Source organism: Podarcis melisellensis, assembly GCF_964234715.1.
Source record: "Podarcis melisellensis genome assembly, chromosome: 3".
Classification (NCBI taxonomy): domain Eukaryota; kingdom Metazoa; phylum Chordata; class Lepidosauria; order Squamata; family Lacertidae; genus Podarcis; species Podarcis melisellensis.
Genome location: NC_138530.1, coordinates 15,532,014 through 15,548,153, shown reverse-complemented (window position 1 = coordinate 15,548,153; position 16,140 = coordinate 15,532,014). Strand labels below are relative to the sequence as shown.

The window sequence follows — 16,140 nt, the reverse complement described above, 5'->3', positions numbered from 1 at the left end:
GCTCTCTCTTCTCCCTCTGAACGCTCATGGTCATCCAGTCCCCTGGCTCTGAGCCTTCTTCCCATGAAAGTTCCCTGACAGGTGCCTTCATCCAGCCAGTCCATGGCACTTGGAGACCTGTTTCCAGTTACTTTCAACTAGGGTTGAGGAACCCGACTCAGCCTGAGGACTGCATTCCCTTCTGGGCATCCTTCTGAGGACCGCATAGCAGTGGTCAGGCGAATTAGACGCAAAAATGGGCAGAGGATGGGATGTAATTTTCTACCTTGTACAGTGGGCTAGTTTCTGCGCACCCTATCAGATCCTTCCCTGTCCTCCAAGCAAGAGGCCTCATAAGAGGTCAAGGACATGTTCCAGCCCAGGTAGAAAGGAGGCTACAAAACAGGGTTAGTGTGACCATGGGAGAGTCCTGAGGGCCAGATGGAGAGGCCAAGAGGGCCCCAATCTACCCCTGGGCCTGAGGTTCTCTCCCAGACCTCAGGTGCTGCTGTAAATAATAATCAGCTGGGCGGACCAATAGTTTCGTTCATCTATAAGGCAGCTTTCTACTTCAAACCATGATGGCTATACTCTGTCTCCACTGTATGTTTCTGAATGCCAGTTGCTGGAAACCACAGGAGAGCAGAGATGACGCCAAGGTTGCAGGTTCGATCCCCGTATGGGGACAGGGGCATTGCGGGTCGCCTCCAGTTCTCTGATTCTATTAATTCCTGTGCTTGGATCCTGCGTTCAGAATGCTGAACCAGGTGGGCCGCTGGCCTGATCCAGCAGGCTCTCCTTACGCTTCTATAAAAGCTTTTTTCCCTGTTTCTAGGCCAACAAGATTAAATGGGTCCAGTAACTGGAATGACTCCGGACAAGAAAGCTGAAACGCCGGGGGCAGAGAAATCCGCGGGGCTGCGGCACATCCAAAGAATGGGGAGCTTGCCGGAGGCGGTGGATGCGGCTCGGCCGAAGGCCACGGCCGTGGATAGCGAACTGGCCGACGACGAGCTCACAAACTTGAACTGGCTTCACGAAAGCACGAACCTCCTAACAAACTTCAGCCTCGGAAGTGAGGGTCTTCCGGTGGTTAGCCCCCTGTACGACATCGAAGGCGACAGTGTGCCATCCTACCCTTCTTCCTGCTACTCCAACCCCGAGAAGAAATCTGCCACATCGAAGCCCCCCTATTCCTTTAGTCTCCTCATCTATATGGCGATAGAGCATTCGCCCAACAAGAGCTTGCCGGTGAAAGAAATCTACAGCTGGATCCTGGAGCGCTTCCCGTATTTTGCCACGGCCCCCACTGGCTGGAAGAACTCGGTCCGGCATAATCTTTCCTTGAACAAGTGTTTCCGGAAGGTGGAGAGAAGCCACGGCAAGGTGAGAACTGGGCGCTTTTTGCTCTTCCTTTTGTTCTTTTTTTAAAAAACAAAAACCGTTACCAGTTTGCTTTGCTTGTTGGCTTAAGGGAAAATATGGTGGAACTTCCTTTGATTCAGATGTTTTGTTGGAACACACAAACACAAACCATGTCTTTGCTGCCCTACAATTTTGAGAGGGGTTAGCCCTGTTCAGTTCCCTGCAGTCAAACCAACAAAGAGTATTTTGACGCTGTGCAAAAAGACTGACACTTTCCTTCCAGGGGAGTGCAGCCCCTTCCTGACCAGGCCGCCTTCCCACCTCCTGGGCTGGAGAACTTGGAACATGTAACACCTCTGTCTTTTCAGAATACGGTTTCAGTTTGTTGCTCCACATCTGGTCCACCCATCAGTTCCTACAGGCACCCATCTAGCACCCTAGCCACCTAGGACTAGTCTGATGTCAGCAGGTTCCAGGAATCCTCTGTTGTGTGACTTTGTCGGGTCATCTTAGTTTGCTTGGGAGCCTGGATGAGAGCTAGGAGGCTGAGAGGCACTGGGTAGGGAGATGCTTCAGATTCTGAGTATTTATTAGCCATGTGCAACAATAGTTTGATTTGGTCTGTTTTTGCAACTGTTTTTCTTTCTTTTTTTTAGTTTGCCATGGTAAAATTGAAAACAAATCGGTAGAATCGAAAACAAATTGGACTTCCACCTAACTTTGCCCGCCTCTCCAGAGCTTGTAGCTGCAGTATTGGGAGCAAAACCCAGGCTCGTCTTGCTCCCCAGAAACAGATGGAGTCTTTATAGTACAGCCTTCCTCAGTATGGGGCCCTCTCAATGTCTCTGGGCCACAACTCCCATCATTCCTGATCATTGGCCGTGCTGGCTGGGGGCTGGTCGGAGCTTGGAGCGCAATAGCATCAAGTTGGAGAAGAGTGTTGTCGTGCATAGGGCGTGAGAAGGACTTCTGCTAGGTGTCCTTGTTTAAAGGAAGGATCTTGCAGTTCAGGGGAAGAAAAAGAAACTCCACTTTGGAAGAGTTTGTTGGCTTACAGAGACCCTTGTAGGTCTGTCCATGAATGGGCATCGTGCAAGGAAGATAACTTACCCGCAGCCAGTGTTTGAAGCTCCCATTGTTCTAGGCGCATTTTGCGACATGGAATTTCATTAGCGCGAGCCTGTGCTGGGCCTGGGAGTAACCCAAGAACTGTGGCCCAGGTCTGGTCCAGAATCCAAAGGTTCCACTAGGAGATAGTCCGACAGGGTCAAGGCAGGACACGAGGCAGGAAACCAGGCAAGGACAGGTACAGGATCTCAGGCAGGGTCTGGCATACAGCAATGTTGCTCCTGCAACATGGGGTGGGGTCCGACAGCCTTTTATCTTTGTCAGGGTAATGGCCGGTCCTGATCCCCCGGCGACTCACCTCCCTGTCTCGCCCGAAGGCGAGCACTCCTCCTGCGAGTACTCAGGTCTCTCCTCAGGTGTCTGTTGCAGGGGAACCTGTGCAGACTGGTGCTCTTCAGGATCAGGCCCCCGATTTGGTTCAGATGATGCCTTAGGCAAAGGATATGGTGCAGACTGAGACTCCTCTGGTTCCGAGTCTGAGCCCGAGTCCCAGGCCATCCCAGAACTGTTTCTGAGCTCTGTACCTAAGATTTCAGATTAAAACTGCAGAGTGGAAGGAAAGGAGGACCTTTTTCTGCCTCCCCACTTCCAGCTACTCTCTGAAGACTGGAGAAGAGACCCCCTTGAGAATATTGGGGTTGGTGGGCAGGGGAAGGACTAGACCCTGTTAAAAATGAAGATAATGTTTTAGATGCAGTTCATTCATTTTCAGCACTGTATTCTTGTTGTTAAAGAAAGCGTGCCCAGACATTCCATTGTTGTGCCCATAACCTAGGATGATGTTGCCATTTATCTCCTAGCTTTCATATCTCAGTGTCTAACACTGCAGGTAGCAGGATTCAAGGGACTGTCTCTAGTAAATTGAGATCATTGGAACGGGTTCCGTCAATGTCTGCGTCTATGTATTGGTAACCAAGGGAGTGGACAGGCACCCTCTTCCTCCCTTTCTGAACACTGATGACTCAGTAATAATTACACACGAGCGCAAGACATGCCGCAGAAGTTAATATCGGTGCCCTGCTTGCCCACTCTTGTTGCTTTCCTTGCTTTGCTACCTGCCCAGGTGACTCAGGCTTTTGCCAGCTCTTTTGGGTGTACCTTTCAGAGCCTGTGCGCCCTGGGGAAGGATGTGGTTGTTTCAGAACAGCTGGAAACTGCATGTTGCGTCAGCCCCGCTTCCTAAAGTGGAAGAGATTAGTTATTTGAAAGTTGTGCTGTTTGCGGGGGGGGGGGGGCGGGCGGGTGGGTAGAGACAGCTTAGCGTGTGAAGTATGGGCTCAAATAGCAGCCTGGTTTGTGTTGCCATGGCAGCATTTCCTCTTGCTTGGCTGGCTTGCGAGAGGCTGCCGACGCCACGATGCAGAGGTTGTGTTCCTGCTGATCCGGTGGTGTGCCATTTGCTGGGGGTGGGGGCGGGCAGAAGGGGGGGAGGGAGGAACCTCTCTTTCCTCTGTCTTTTTTTTTTTTAAAAAAAATAAGCTGAGGCACGAAGGCACGTACAAGACACACGTGTGTGCGTGTTGATGCAACCCGAGCTCAGGAGTATCAAAGGGGAAGAACACTGCCGCTTTCTAAGTTGCTCTGCAAAACCGGTTTTGGAGTTCCTCACAGAGGATCTGCTTATGCAATGGAAACAGGATACGTGCGCAGATCAGATCTGCTGAAATAACACAACTCGGCTTTGTTATATAGCCAGGGTAGCTGTCTGGAGCAGGGCGTGTTTCTCACCTGAGGGCCGTGCTTCTCCTAAATTGGACCCAGTTTTCAGGTCAAACGTAACTGCAGATAGAAAGCTGCCTTCTACCAGCCAGACCATTGGTCTGTCTAGCTCAGTATTGTCTACCTCTTTAGTATTTAAGGCAGGAGTTCCCTCTCTATGCTACAGATTGAGCATGTGCCCTACCAGTGTGGCTGGGGCAACCCAGTCAGATAGCAGGGTACTATTATTATTATTATTATTATTATTATTATTATTATTATTATTACTACTACCACCACTGGCCCATTTCTCTCTCGTGCAGAAAGAAGTGTGGACATAGGGGTGCAAAAGTGGCCAAGATCTGAACTTAAAAGCAAGCCTATTTATTGCTCCCTCTCCTTCCCCTGCTACTCTTGGAGCTGGTGAGAACTGCTATTGGCTTCCAGGTTAAAAATTTTCAAGCCTGTTTTTGCATGTTTGGAACTATGATTTGTAAAAGACCAGTAGTAAATAGTGCAAGTGATGCAAAACCTGCTTATTTTGCTTTCCCATGGAATGGAGGCAGGGTATGACAGATGTTCAAGAAATGCTCACTTTAAGAAAAAGAAAGTTGGTTTTATTTTCTGTTTTTGGCAATGTGAAGATGCTAGCGGTGAGTCAGGAACTTCCCAATGCAGTTCATCTTATTTAGCTAGCTGACGTGTGCAGCCTGCCTGCCTTGTTCAAAATCATAGACTTTTTAGAAGCTGAAGGGTCCTTGGAGTTCATCTTGTCAACATGAAGGTTTTCTCTCCCTGTTTATATTCTCATCACTGCTACAAAAATCTCTGCTCGGACAAAGCATCACATTTTGGGATTGGGATCGCAGCTTCTGCAAAGTCAGCTTCCCTTGTAACACACAGGTGTTACCTTCAAGACAAAGGCTGCTATTTCCAAGCGTATTTAGAAATAACGGCCACTGAAAGTAGACTGCCTTATTTCTGATAACCTAGGCAAGGAGCTGACCTGCGAGATCCTTTATAGCAGGGGTACCGAGCCTACGGTCCTCCAGAGGTTGTTGGACTCCAACTCCCATCAGCATGGCCAGTAGTTAGCAATTGTGGGAGCTGCGGTCGAGCAACAAATAGCTGAGTTCTAAAAAGTACATTCGGGGAGTGATTTCAGCTTCACCTCTGGTGATGATGAACTCAAGTGACTGGCCAGGACGATCAGATAAAGCTATAATACTTTCAGGAGATGAAGTTGCCTTCCATACCAAGTAGGATTGGGTCTTTCGTAGCCAGCCACCTAAAACCTGGATCCCCCAGGGTCTGAACCTGGGATCTTCCACAAAGAAGCCATATCATCTGCCACTGATCCCAAGGTAGGCAACCTGGTGCTCACTAGGTGCTGAAACTCCCATTGCACAGTATGGATGCTGGCCAGTGTTGGGTAGTGGTTACAGGGTCAGACTAAGACCTTGTAGACCAGGGTTCAAATCCATGGAGCTCACTTGATGGCCCTAGGACCCAGTCACTGCCTCCCAGCCTAACTGAGCACATGGGGTTGTTGCAGGGATTATTTTTTTAAAAGACCATTTTTAAATTAGCTTTTCAAACTTTATAAATTCTTTTAAACAACCATCAGAACATGTATCTCATATTAGTTGACTTCCCACCCATCCTTCCATTTTGTTCTTTTCGTACCTTAGAAAGCTGCTATATTACTTATATTTGAGCCATTACGTATGTTATTCATAAATGATTAAACTACAACTATCAGCTGCTATAGGGATGCGGGTGGCGCTGTGGGTAAAACCTCAGTGCCTAGGACTTGCTGATCGTAAGTTCGGTGGTTCGAAGCCCCGCGGCGGGGTGAGCTCCCGTCGTTCGGTCCCAGCTCCTGCCCACCTAGCAGTTCAAAAGCACGTAAAAGTGCAAGTAGATAAATAGGTACCGCTTTATAGCGGGGAAGGTAAACGGCGTTTCCGTGTGCTGCGCTGCTGCTGGTTCGCCAGCTGCAGCTTCGTCACGCTGGCCACATGACCCGGAAGTGTCCTTGGACGGCGCCGGCTCCCGGCCTCTAGAGTGAGATGAGCGAGCAACCCTAGAGTCGGACACGACTGGCCCATACGGGCAGGGGTACCCTTACCTTTTTTATCAGCTGCTATACTTTAACTGCTGCATAACCATAATATTTTTTGAAAATATTCCCATTCTTCAAGAAAATTTTCTTCATTCTGTTATTTATTTATCACAGTTAAGTCTAGCCATCTCAGTGTATTCTGTCATCTTCGTTCACCATTCTTCTTTCGTTGGGACTTCATCTTTTTCCATTTTTAAGGGTTGTTTCAGGGTTTAAAGGAGGTGTGGAAGCACCATGGACACTACTTTGAGCTCCTTGGAGAAGAAATTTGGGATGCAGATGCAGTTAATTAAATAAATAAGAGCTGCCTCGAGCACCCAGAAGAAAGATTGAGATGCAAATGGAACGAATGGTTGTTATTTTGAAACAGGCTCCGTTAATTCGTTGCCTGAAGAGAAAGAAGCCCATAGCCCCCTTTTCCACACGGCCTTTCCAAATGAGATACCATTAGAAATGCAAGCAAACCTGCTATTAAGAAATTACGCTATTAATTGTATCCATTACTGCTTTCAACACTTCTTAGTTTTTCAGCGATGGTTTGCTTCCAGCAGGCGCTTTGAAGCAGAATGGTGGAGTTACGCACGTAAACCCCTCTCCTCCTCCTCCTCCTCCTCCTCCTTCTTCTTCTTCTTCTTCGATCACTCATAGCTGAGTAAGACTGTCTTCCATTAACAGTGAGTCCGTAAGGGATTGTGGAGGCCAATTCTGGATCCACACGTCCTTCCATAGTGGGGACATAGGTTTCCGGACGGGAGTTGATCATAGTGAGGGTTTGCCAAGCGTGCCTTCCTCTTAGCACGTTTCTTCCTTTCATCCTGAGTTTGAGCATCTTCAAAGCCCATGACACCTTTGGTAAAGGCTGTTCTCCAATTGGAGCACTTGCGGGCCACAGATTCCCAATTGTCGATGTTTATACTACATTATTTTTAGATTAGCCTTGAGAAGGTCTTTAAACCTCTTTTGTTGACCACCAGCGTTACGCTTTCCATTTTTAAGTTCGGAATAGAGTAGTTGCTCTACCCCTGTGTAAAAAGAAAGAAGGAGGAGGCTGCCTCAGGCAAGCCTAAAATGTCTTATCTTGCGGCCTTGAACATCGTCATGGGAATTAAAGCTTGGTTCAGATATTTATTTGGTTCCTGAATCGTCATACGAAAAGCCCCGATCAATCAGGTCAAAGGCCCATCTCATCCAATATCCTGTTCTCACAGTGGCCAACCAGATGTCTATGGGAAACCCACAAGCAAGACCTGGGGCAACAGCCATCTCCCCACTTCTGATGCCCAGCAATTGTGTTCAGGGGCAGAATCCCCCAGCAGTGGTGGGAGGAGCACAGCCATCGTGGCTAGAGGCCATTGATAGCCTTAGCTTCCATGAGTTTCTCTGATCCTCTTTAAAGTCACCCATAACTACCATTGTTTAACGTAGGGGGGAAATACCCCCTGGTATTTTTCTGGTGCACACAGAATGAGGCATGTCTCTTGGGGAAAGGGGTGGATTTGAAAGTGGAGGGCGAGGAATGGAATGGAGTATCCCTGCTGGAACCCTGAACAGGAGCACTGCACACTGTAACACATTGTTGCAGACCCCACCTATAAGCAGCAAACCAGCCAGAACAACTTCCTGCAAGACCAGTATTTGGGCCACTGTCTCCCTTGCTATATTTTTGCCTGATTTTGGGTTGTCTGGGAACAAGGGCAGGGCACGGCTTTCTCCGTGTACTGAAGCCCACCCATGGAAAAGTTCAGCAGGCCTGCTGCTTTCTATTTTCTGTGTTTAGGATGTCTGTTAAGAACATGGTGTTCTAACAAGGGTTTGCGGGAGTGTGTGTGAGAGAGAAGGCAAATTCTATGCCAAACTTATCAGATAATTTATTTTAGACCCTGCTGTTACAGAAGTTAGAATTGTCGTTTCTCCTGGCTTCGGGGCAGCGGAGTTCGTGCCCATGGTGGGCAGGACTAGGTGCAAAAGGGGGTTCAGCAATGGATGTCCGTTTTCTCAATGTGACGCAGGCTAGTTTCTACACCTTCTCTGTTCTCCATCCTGGAGAGCAAGAGGCTTTCATAGTCTTGTAGATTTGGAAGGGACCCCATGGGTCATCTACTCCAACCCCTTGCAATGACAGATGGCTGTCCAACCTCTGTTCAAGGCCACATTCCAGCCAGTCAAAAGTTTTTGCAGAGGGTGCAAAGCAGCTCTGGCGAGGGCGGTGGTTGGAGGAGGTATGTGATTTGGGGAGGGTCCTGACAGCCTGGTGGAGAGATCTGGAGAGCTTGAGGTTCTCTAGGTGTAGACAACACTGATGTAGAGGGACCAGCTGTCTGGCTTGGCGTGAAGCAGGGTCGTGGTTCCTCTGTTGCTGTAAAATCGAACAGTATTCAAAACAGTCATGTTTCTTAGGGTTTGAATCAGGATTGCTGATGGTTTCATACCTTGATACCATGGCAGGTGTTGAGTAGGATGTTTGGGATGTCATGAAACATATGAGGTTTTCCATCGATCTGTCGAGAGAGATGTTCTCTCAGATGGCAGCTTGACCCTTCTCCTCCCGCTTTTCCTACTTGCTTCCTGGATCTGATGGAAAAGTGTTTGGGGTAGGGGGCTGGGGGTGGAGTTTGCAAACAAGCACTTATTTCCCAACATCTGGTGCTGTGAAGATGTTGTTGAGACCTCAGCTTTCCTCAGACCCCGCCAGCATAGCCAGAAAAACACCTGGAGGGCAACACCTGTCCCTGTGCCTATCTGAAGGACCATCCCTATCCCAAGGAACCATGTAAAGTTGATATTCCCCCCCCTCCAGTGTGGTGGGTGTCAGGCAGAAGCTGGTGAAAAAACCCGTCTTAAGTGCTTGGAAGTGAGTGGCCGCCATGTTTTAAAAGGTTAACCTGCACATTGGCCCCATTAATTACATAGGATGGCTGTGATGTTGCAGGAGATTTGGTAGAATCTTGGTGTGTGGATGAATGGCAGCCTTGCTCAACCTGGTACCCTCCAAACATTGCTGGACTATAACCCCCTAGCAGTGTTAGAAATTAGGCAGGTGACCAGGCGCATTTTACTACCGGCGCAGGTCCAGTTGCTACCATGTGGAGATCTCTGAATGCCAGGTTGGTGACTGGCATCTCCATCTGGCTGGAGCAGGTAAGAAGAAGAGCTTATTTATTGCATTTATTGTTGTTGTTTAGTCGTCCCCGACTCTTCGTGCCCCCATGGATCAGAGCACGCCAGGCACTCCTGTCTTCCACTGCCTCCTGCACTTTGGTCAAACTCATGCTGGTAGCTTCGAGAACACTGTCCAACCATCTCATCCTCTGTCGTCCCCTTCTCCTTGTGCCCTCCATCTTTCCCAACATCAGGGTTTTTTCCAGGGAGTCTTCTCTTCTCATGAGGTGGCCAAAGTATTGGAGCCTCAGCTTCAGGATCTGTCCTTCAAGGGAGCACTCAGGGCTGATTTCCTTCAGAATGGATAGGTTTGATCTTCTTGCAGCCCATGGGACTCTCAAGAGTCTCCTCCAGCACCATAATTCAAAAGCATCAATTCTTCGGCGATCAATTGCATTTATAGTCCACTTTTTTTCCAAGGAGTACGATTCACACACACCCCTCCTCAGTTAATCCCTACAACAACCCTGTGAGGCAGGTTAAGAGGCTGCGAATGGCCCAAGGTCACCTAATGAGCTTCATGACTGAGTGGGGATTTGATCTCTCAGGTCCCAGGCATAGGCAAACTCCGACCCTCCAGATATTTGGGACTAAAATTCCCATCATCTCTGACCACTGGTCCTATTAGCTAGGGATGATGGGAATTATAGTCCCAAAAATCTGGAGGGCCAGAGTTTGCCTATGCCTGTCCTAGTCTGACATTCCAACTGCTACACCACACTGGCTTCCTAGAGTCCTTCTGCTATGGGGCAGCTCTATAAATTAAGTAGGTAAGTAAATATGGGGAAAGGAATATGTCACCTAGAGAAGGATCTGAAATGTTTTCCTTGAAGCTTGTATTTGTTTTATTCTGGATTGTGTTATTTGATGTTTTAATGTGTTGTAAACTGCTTTGAGATTTTTTTCTTTAAAATATAAAGCAGCATAGAAATGATATACCCGTATATACTTGAGTATAAGACGACCTGAATATAAGCCGAGGCACCTAATTTTACCACAAAAAACTGGGAAAACTTATTGACTCGAGTATAAGCCGGTTCACCACACCACAAACCTCCCGGTGGGCCGGAGTGTGACAGAGGGGGCTTCTCTCTCCCCCCAGCCCCTCCCGCCCCCTGCCTACCTAGGGTGTTGCCGAGAGGCAGAGGTTGGTGGCGGCAGCGACTGAGGAAGAACAAGCAGCCCGAAATTCCTCCTTTTAGGCTGCTCGTTTCTCCACCGCCACCGCCGACAGCGGCAAAGGAGGAAGGAACAGCCCAAAAGGGACCCTCACTCGAGTATAAGCCGAGGGGGGATTTTTCAGCATTAAAAATGTGCTGAAAAAGTCGGCTTATACACGAGTATATACGGTATATATATAAAATTGCAAATTCCACAGGAAAAAAGATGCCTAGACATTCCATTGTGGCATCCATAACCCAGGTTTAAGGTGCCATTTGTTGATATACCTGAGATACCTGAGTTTCTAACACTGCTTCCTAGCTAGGGCTGATGGGAGTTGTAGTCCTGAACATTGGGAGACCCCCTTAGTTGAGGAAGCTTGATGTACGGAATGGTGCACAGACTTTGAACTGCAATTTGTCAGGCTTGGGGTGCAAGTCTGTCTCAGCAGCCTCCAGCCTGCCGTGAGCATATTTCATCTACGACCCAGAGTCTCTCAAGTACTGCCTTAGGACCGTTTCCCTGCAGGAGGTATCCTGGAATGAGTCGGTTGTAGAAGTGGTGGTTCTGTCCTCTGAAACGGCTTACACAAAATGGGAGAAGTCCTTCGTAATAAGCACGGGTGCTTTTGTTGTTTCCTAGGTGAATGGAAAAGGTTCTTTGTGGTGTGTGGACCCAGAATATAAACCGAACCTAATACAAGCCCTGAAGAAGCAGCCTTTCCCCTCTGCCTTTTTTTATACCCCACCAGCATCACCACTGAGGTAGGACTCTTGTTGCTCTAAACACAGTGCAATCTGGGACGGGTGGGTGGTGGAATGCAGATTTCCGTCTAGATCAGTGTTGTCCGCAGGTGGTGATACATTTTTTTTGAAAAAAAATAGAACATTAGTTTTGGTAAGTCTAGAAGAGAGTCAGCCATAGCTTAGTGTGGAGAAGGTCCTAGGTTCATCTCCAGACTCCCACACCCTTCTCCAAACATTGTAGCCCTGCAAAGCCATTGCCAGCCAAGATCAGGCAACGCTGGGATGACTCTGAGTAGGAGCAGAGGAGAAATTCGATTCTCATTGAATGGCGAACTTGCGCAGAAATTCGATTCTCAGTGAATGGTGAACTTGCGCAGAAATTCGATTCTCATTGAATGGTGAACTTGCGCAGAAATTCGATACTCATTGAATGGTGAACTTGCGCAGTCTGCCCTTTGTGAAACAAGGCATGAAGCGAAACACAGCCACCCTTCAAAATTTGCAAAATTCTATGAATTTTGCGATGCATTTCTCCAGGCAAGTAGAGCCATAGAATTGTAGAGTGGGAAGGGACCCTGAGGGTCATTTAGTCCAACCCCCTGCGAGGCAAGAATCTCAACTAAAACAGATGACCATCCAACCTCTGTAATGTGTACAAAAATGCTTATACTGGGGTAAAGCATGTCTGCAGGAAGATGAACGTATTGATGGGAAGAGCGTCCAAGCACACATATTAGAGGAAATAGTAAAAAAAAAGAAGAGGTGTATATCAGGCAAAAATTATATATATATAAAATGGGAGAAACGTTGCACTAAAACACTGATGAATTTTCATGAGGACTCTTCTATTTTTAAAAAAGTGCAAACTGATTTGAACATATGAAGAACTCAGCTTAGGACTAGAAAAAATGAGAAACACACAGAGAGAGAAAATAAGACTTAGCTCAGTCTAAGACAGCTTCATGTTGACCACCTTCTTTATATTATCCTTGCTATTCTGCTTGAATATAGGAAGCATCTTTTTAAAAAAACAACGGCAACAGCTGAATGTTTGTGTTAGCTGAGAGAGACTTACTGGAATCTATATCCCAGTGGAACGTCTTGATTAAATGTTATGGGCAGTTTGCATTTGATATCCCTTCTCTGATAGAAAGCATACAGGAGCAGAATGGGTGGGAAGGCATTTTTGGCAATTCCTTCTCCTCCCCCCACCCTCTGCAGCTCATCCCCTCCCGGTCAGCTCTGGAGGCTCACCACAAAACCTAAAACTAAGGAACTAAGAACAAATTATAAAGATCAAGAGTAGCCAAGATGGTGGTCTTCAGATGTTGCACCTTCCATCATCCCTGACCAATAGGGCACATTGGCCGGAGTTGATGGGAGCTGGAGACCATCAACACCTGAAGACCACCATGTTGGCTGCCTCTGATAAAGAGAACATATAGATTTCAACTAGGCTTGCTTCCAAGTAAGTGTTTTGAAGATTGCAGTTGCAAGCTAAAATTAATTTTCTGATCGCATTTGGGTTATGCATTTGGGGAGATTGGGGGTATTTATGCTCCCAGTTTAGAAGATGAGCCAGCTGTGCCTGATAGAAAGCAAATGAACTTGTGGTGGGAGAAAATGGAGCTCATAGCTGGCTCTTAGCCTAGGTCACCACCGCCAGCCTACGGTAGAAACAGTTTTCCCGTTGCAAACACAGGAATGCCTTTCAGCCAAGGCTGCCCCTTGATGACGTGCAGTGAGGAGAAATCCATTCCAGCAACGAATCCAACGGAGAAAATATCAATTGGTGTTTTATGCAAAACCGATGCTCTGCCCGGTTAACGAAAGAGTTAGATGCGCTCTAAAAATCGACACAACTAATCAACTTTAGGAGAAATCTTTAACCTGACCAAGATGGAAAGGCCTTCCTGGCAAAGCGCCAAGGCTGAAATGAAATTTTGGGAGTCCCTTAACAACAAAAAGTCAAGCCTGTATCCATGTCTGGCATGAACTGAAAAACAGCTGACGTGCTTTGCTTTTGTTTGTCTTTCTGCCAGAAGCATTGCATATGTAGGAGCACAGAGATCGGAGCTCGGTAGCTCCCAAGGGTGGCTGGACCCTTTGGGATTGGTAGAGTGGAAGGCAGAGAGGACAACAGTCGCTTGAGAAGAGCCTCCCGTTGACTGGTTGCAAGTAGACTGAAGTTGGTGAGCCACAGGTGTTAAACACTGACAAGGTCTCACTCCTCTTTGCAGTTGTGCTGCAGCTTTCTGCGCTAACTGCAGATTCCGGATCAGGCACAAGGGACGGCCTGCATGGAGCGCATTGCATTAATCCAGCCTTGAAGTAACCTATACATGAGCGACTGTGGCCAGGCTTTCCACTCAAACATAGCTGCAGGACTGCAGCCTGTGTTTTGAATGTGAACGGTAGTGTCAACTAAAAGGTGCCTTGCCAGTTTTTGTTTGGATGTTCCAGGGCCCAAGACAGACTTCCTGTTACTGACAGAATTTCAGATAGGGATGGAGGAGGAACTCGATTCGGTTCACATGTGAAGGCAAACCTATGTAACTTGTAGCTTTTTAAACAAGACAACAATCCGAAACACGGCCATCCTTCAAAATTGGCGCTTCTCTGAATTTTGCAGGGCCAAACAGTGTTTACAAAAATGCATAGGCTGGGCTAAAAATGAAAACAACATACAAAAGATGCATTACCTGAAGGAAAATTGCTTTGCAAAAATGTGTATGTTGGTGGTAAAATTGCATATGAAAATGTTTGTGTTAGGAGAAGTTTGCCCTAACAATGTGGATGAATTTTCACAAGGACTTTAAAAAGAAAATTCTACACTGCTGTAGAAACATGGGGAACTGAAATTGGCAGATTTGCTGTTCTGTCGTGTCAAACTGGCTGCCCTTCATTAGGTTAACAAATACTGCTGCTGAGGAGATGAGGTCCTTTTAAAATCATCAGGGCAGCTAAAAGTTCTGCAGTGTTGTCCCTGAGGTAGATTATGTGCACCACTGCAGGAAGGACGCATGACTCCCAGTCCCCTTTTCCCAAAATAGACCAGAGCGCAGTAGAAATTCTCGCCAGGAGGGCTCCTGTTAACAGATGCTTGTTTCAGACTTTATTCTCCAACTCACTTAGGGAAAATCATCTTTAAGGGAACACACACACACACACACAGAGAGAGAGAGAGAGAGAGAGAGAGAGAGAGAGAGAGAGAGAGAGAGAGCATTCTTTACAAAGACAGCTTAAAAAATATGTGGTGGTGTTTGGCTTGAGAACACTTCCCACACACTTTAGAACAGGATTTGCAAGGCCTGTGCTGGAGCTCAGTGTTTGCGGCCCTGGAGTAAAGCCAAATCTAGAGACTGGGGTTTAAAACAAGACAGGAAGAAATGCCAAGGGAAACTGTGTTTCTGAGAAAGAAATGGCAGGGCATGAGGACGCAGGATCAGGATAAAAAGCACAAAACGTTTGCTCATTAACAGAGGTTCTAGTCCTCAGGATTATGGAAACCTGAAGGTGGAATCCAGAAACGTAGTAAGTTGCCTTAGATCAGTTCAAACTATTTGCCCAAGTAGCCCAGTATTATCTCACTGGAAGTGGCACTTCATGATCTTAGGCAGAAGTTTTTTCACGTCACCTGTAACAGGAGATGCCAGGGTTGGAACCCAAGGCATTCTGCAGCCAGAGTATTGCCCATCCCTGAACTCTGTCCCTTACAGGTGCAGAAATGTTCTGGTCTGGCGGGCCAGATCTTTATATCCCAACACCCCACCAGCTAATTCTGACGGGTGGGCAGGACAACACTTGTCAATCATCTGATATCATAATGATATCAGGTGTTCAACAGGTCCCACCAAGTGGGATTGAAGTCCCTGTGCACTAGTTGATGGGCAGGAGGTTTGATCCTGTTTTCTGCACCAACTGTGCCTCTGCCCTCCCCACACATATAGGGCATCAGGTGTGCTACAGCTGGGTGTGGTTTGGGGGAAATGGTCTGATAGGCCAAATGGTGACTGTTTTACACATTCCACAGCGGCCAGCCAGGGTTTTTAATCAAGTGTCTTCTCAAAGGGATTTGCAGTCAATCTCCTGATGAGCAAGCAATTATGATAGAGGTGTGTTTTCAGACACCTCTGTCTTGCTCACACTGTCAGTGTTTAGATATAAGCTCCCTTCCACAACTCATTAGTTTCACGTCTTTGAAAAGTAAGTCTGAATAGGCTCTCAGTCTGTGGCAAGCTGTCAAATGTGGCAGTGGGTTTAGATGCAGTCCCTTTATTTCTGTTTTCTTGAGTTCAGTAGCAAAAATGCCAGTTGCAGATATAATATAATAGGCAAGCTAAGCAGTTTTTGGCTTTGTTAACTAAATGCCCGCAAAAGAAACCTGTTAGATCACTTTCTGGGACATCAGAAAATGTTTGGCGGCAAGGCGCCCTAGGGATTTGCATAGGGAAACCTCCCAACTCAAATCTTCTCCAGATCACCCACATCACAGATTAGGTCAGCTCTGTAATACACCAGGTTTAAGACTCACACCAGGCCAGCAGTCCTTGTTGACATCACTTCTGGTACAGGAGAGATCCTGCCATTTTGAAATCATTGACGGGGCAAATATGGCTAGACTAAGTGAATTCTTTCTTGGTTCAGCACAGTCTCTAAACCTTCTTTCTCCTCTCTTCCAGTGGTTCACCTTCTCCTCACTACTTAACCTCAGTTTTGAAACAGAATCAGGGTCGATCTATCAAAGGTAAGTTGTGTGTCCATCTTTTAGCTCTCCTT

The 16,140-nt window shown here is 47.2% G+C and overlaps 1 protein-coding gene across 2 annotated transcripts in view; it reads left to right on the top strand.

The window, feature by feature from the left end:
- Positions 1-16,140, top strand: part of FOXN2 (forkhead box N2) — a 53,434-nt gene that overhangs the window by 21,946 nt on the left and 15,348 nt on the right. For both annotated transcript variants that reach the window (XM_081904219.1, XM_081904220.1), the window contains exons 2-4: positions 815-1,365; positions 11,258-11,379; positions 16,044-16,108. In XM_081904219.1, the coding sequence (XP_081760345.1) occupies positions 829-1,365; positions 11,258-11,379; positions 16,044-16,108 (724 nt within the window). In that variant the 5' untranslated portion in view covers positions 815-828. The remainder of the gene's footprint in view (positions 1-814; positions 1,366-11,257; positions 11,380-16,043; positions 16,109-16,140) is intronic.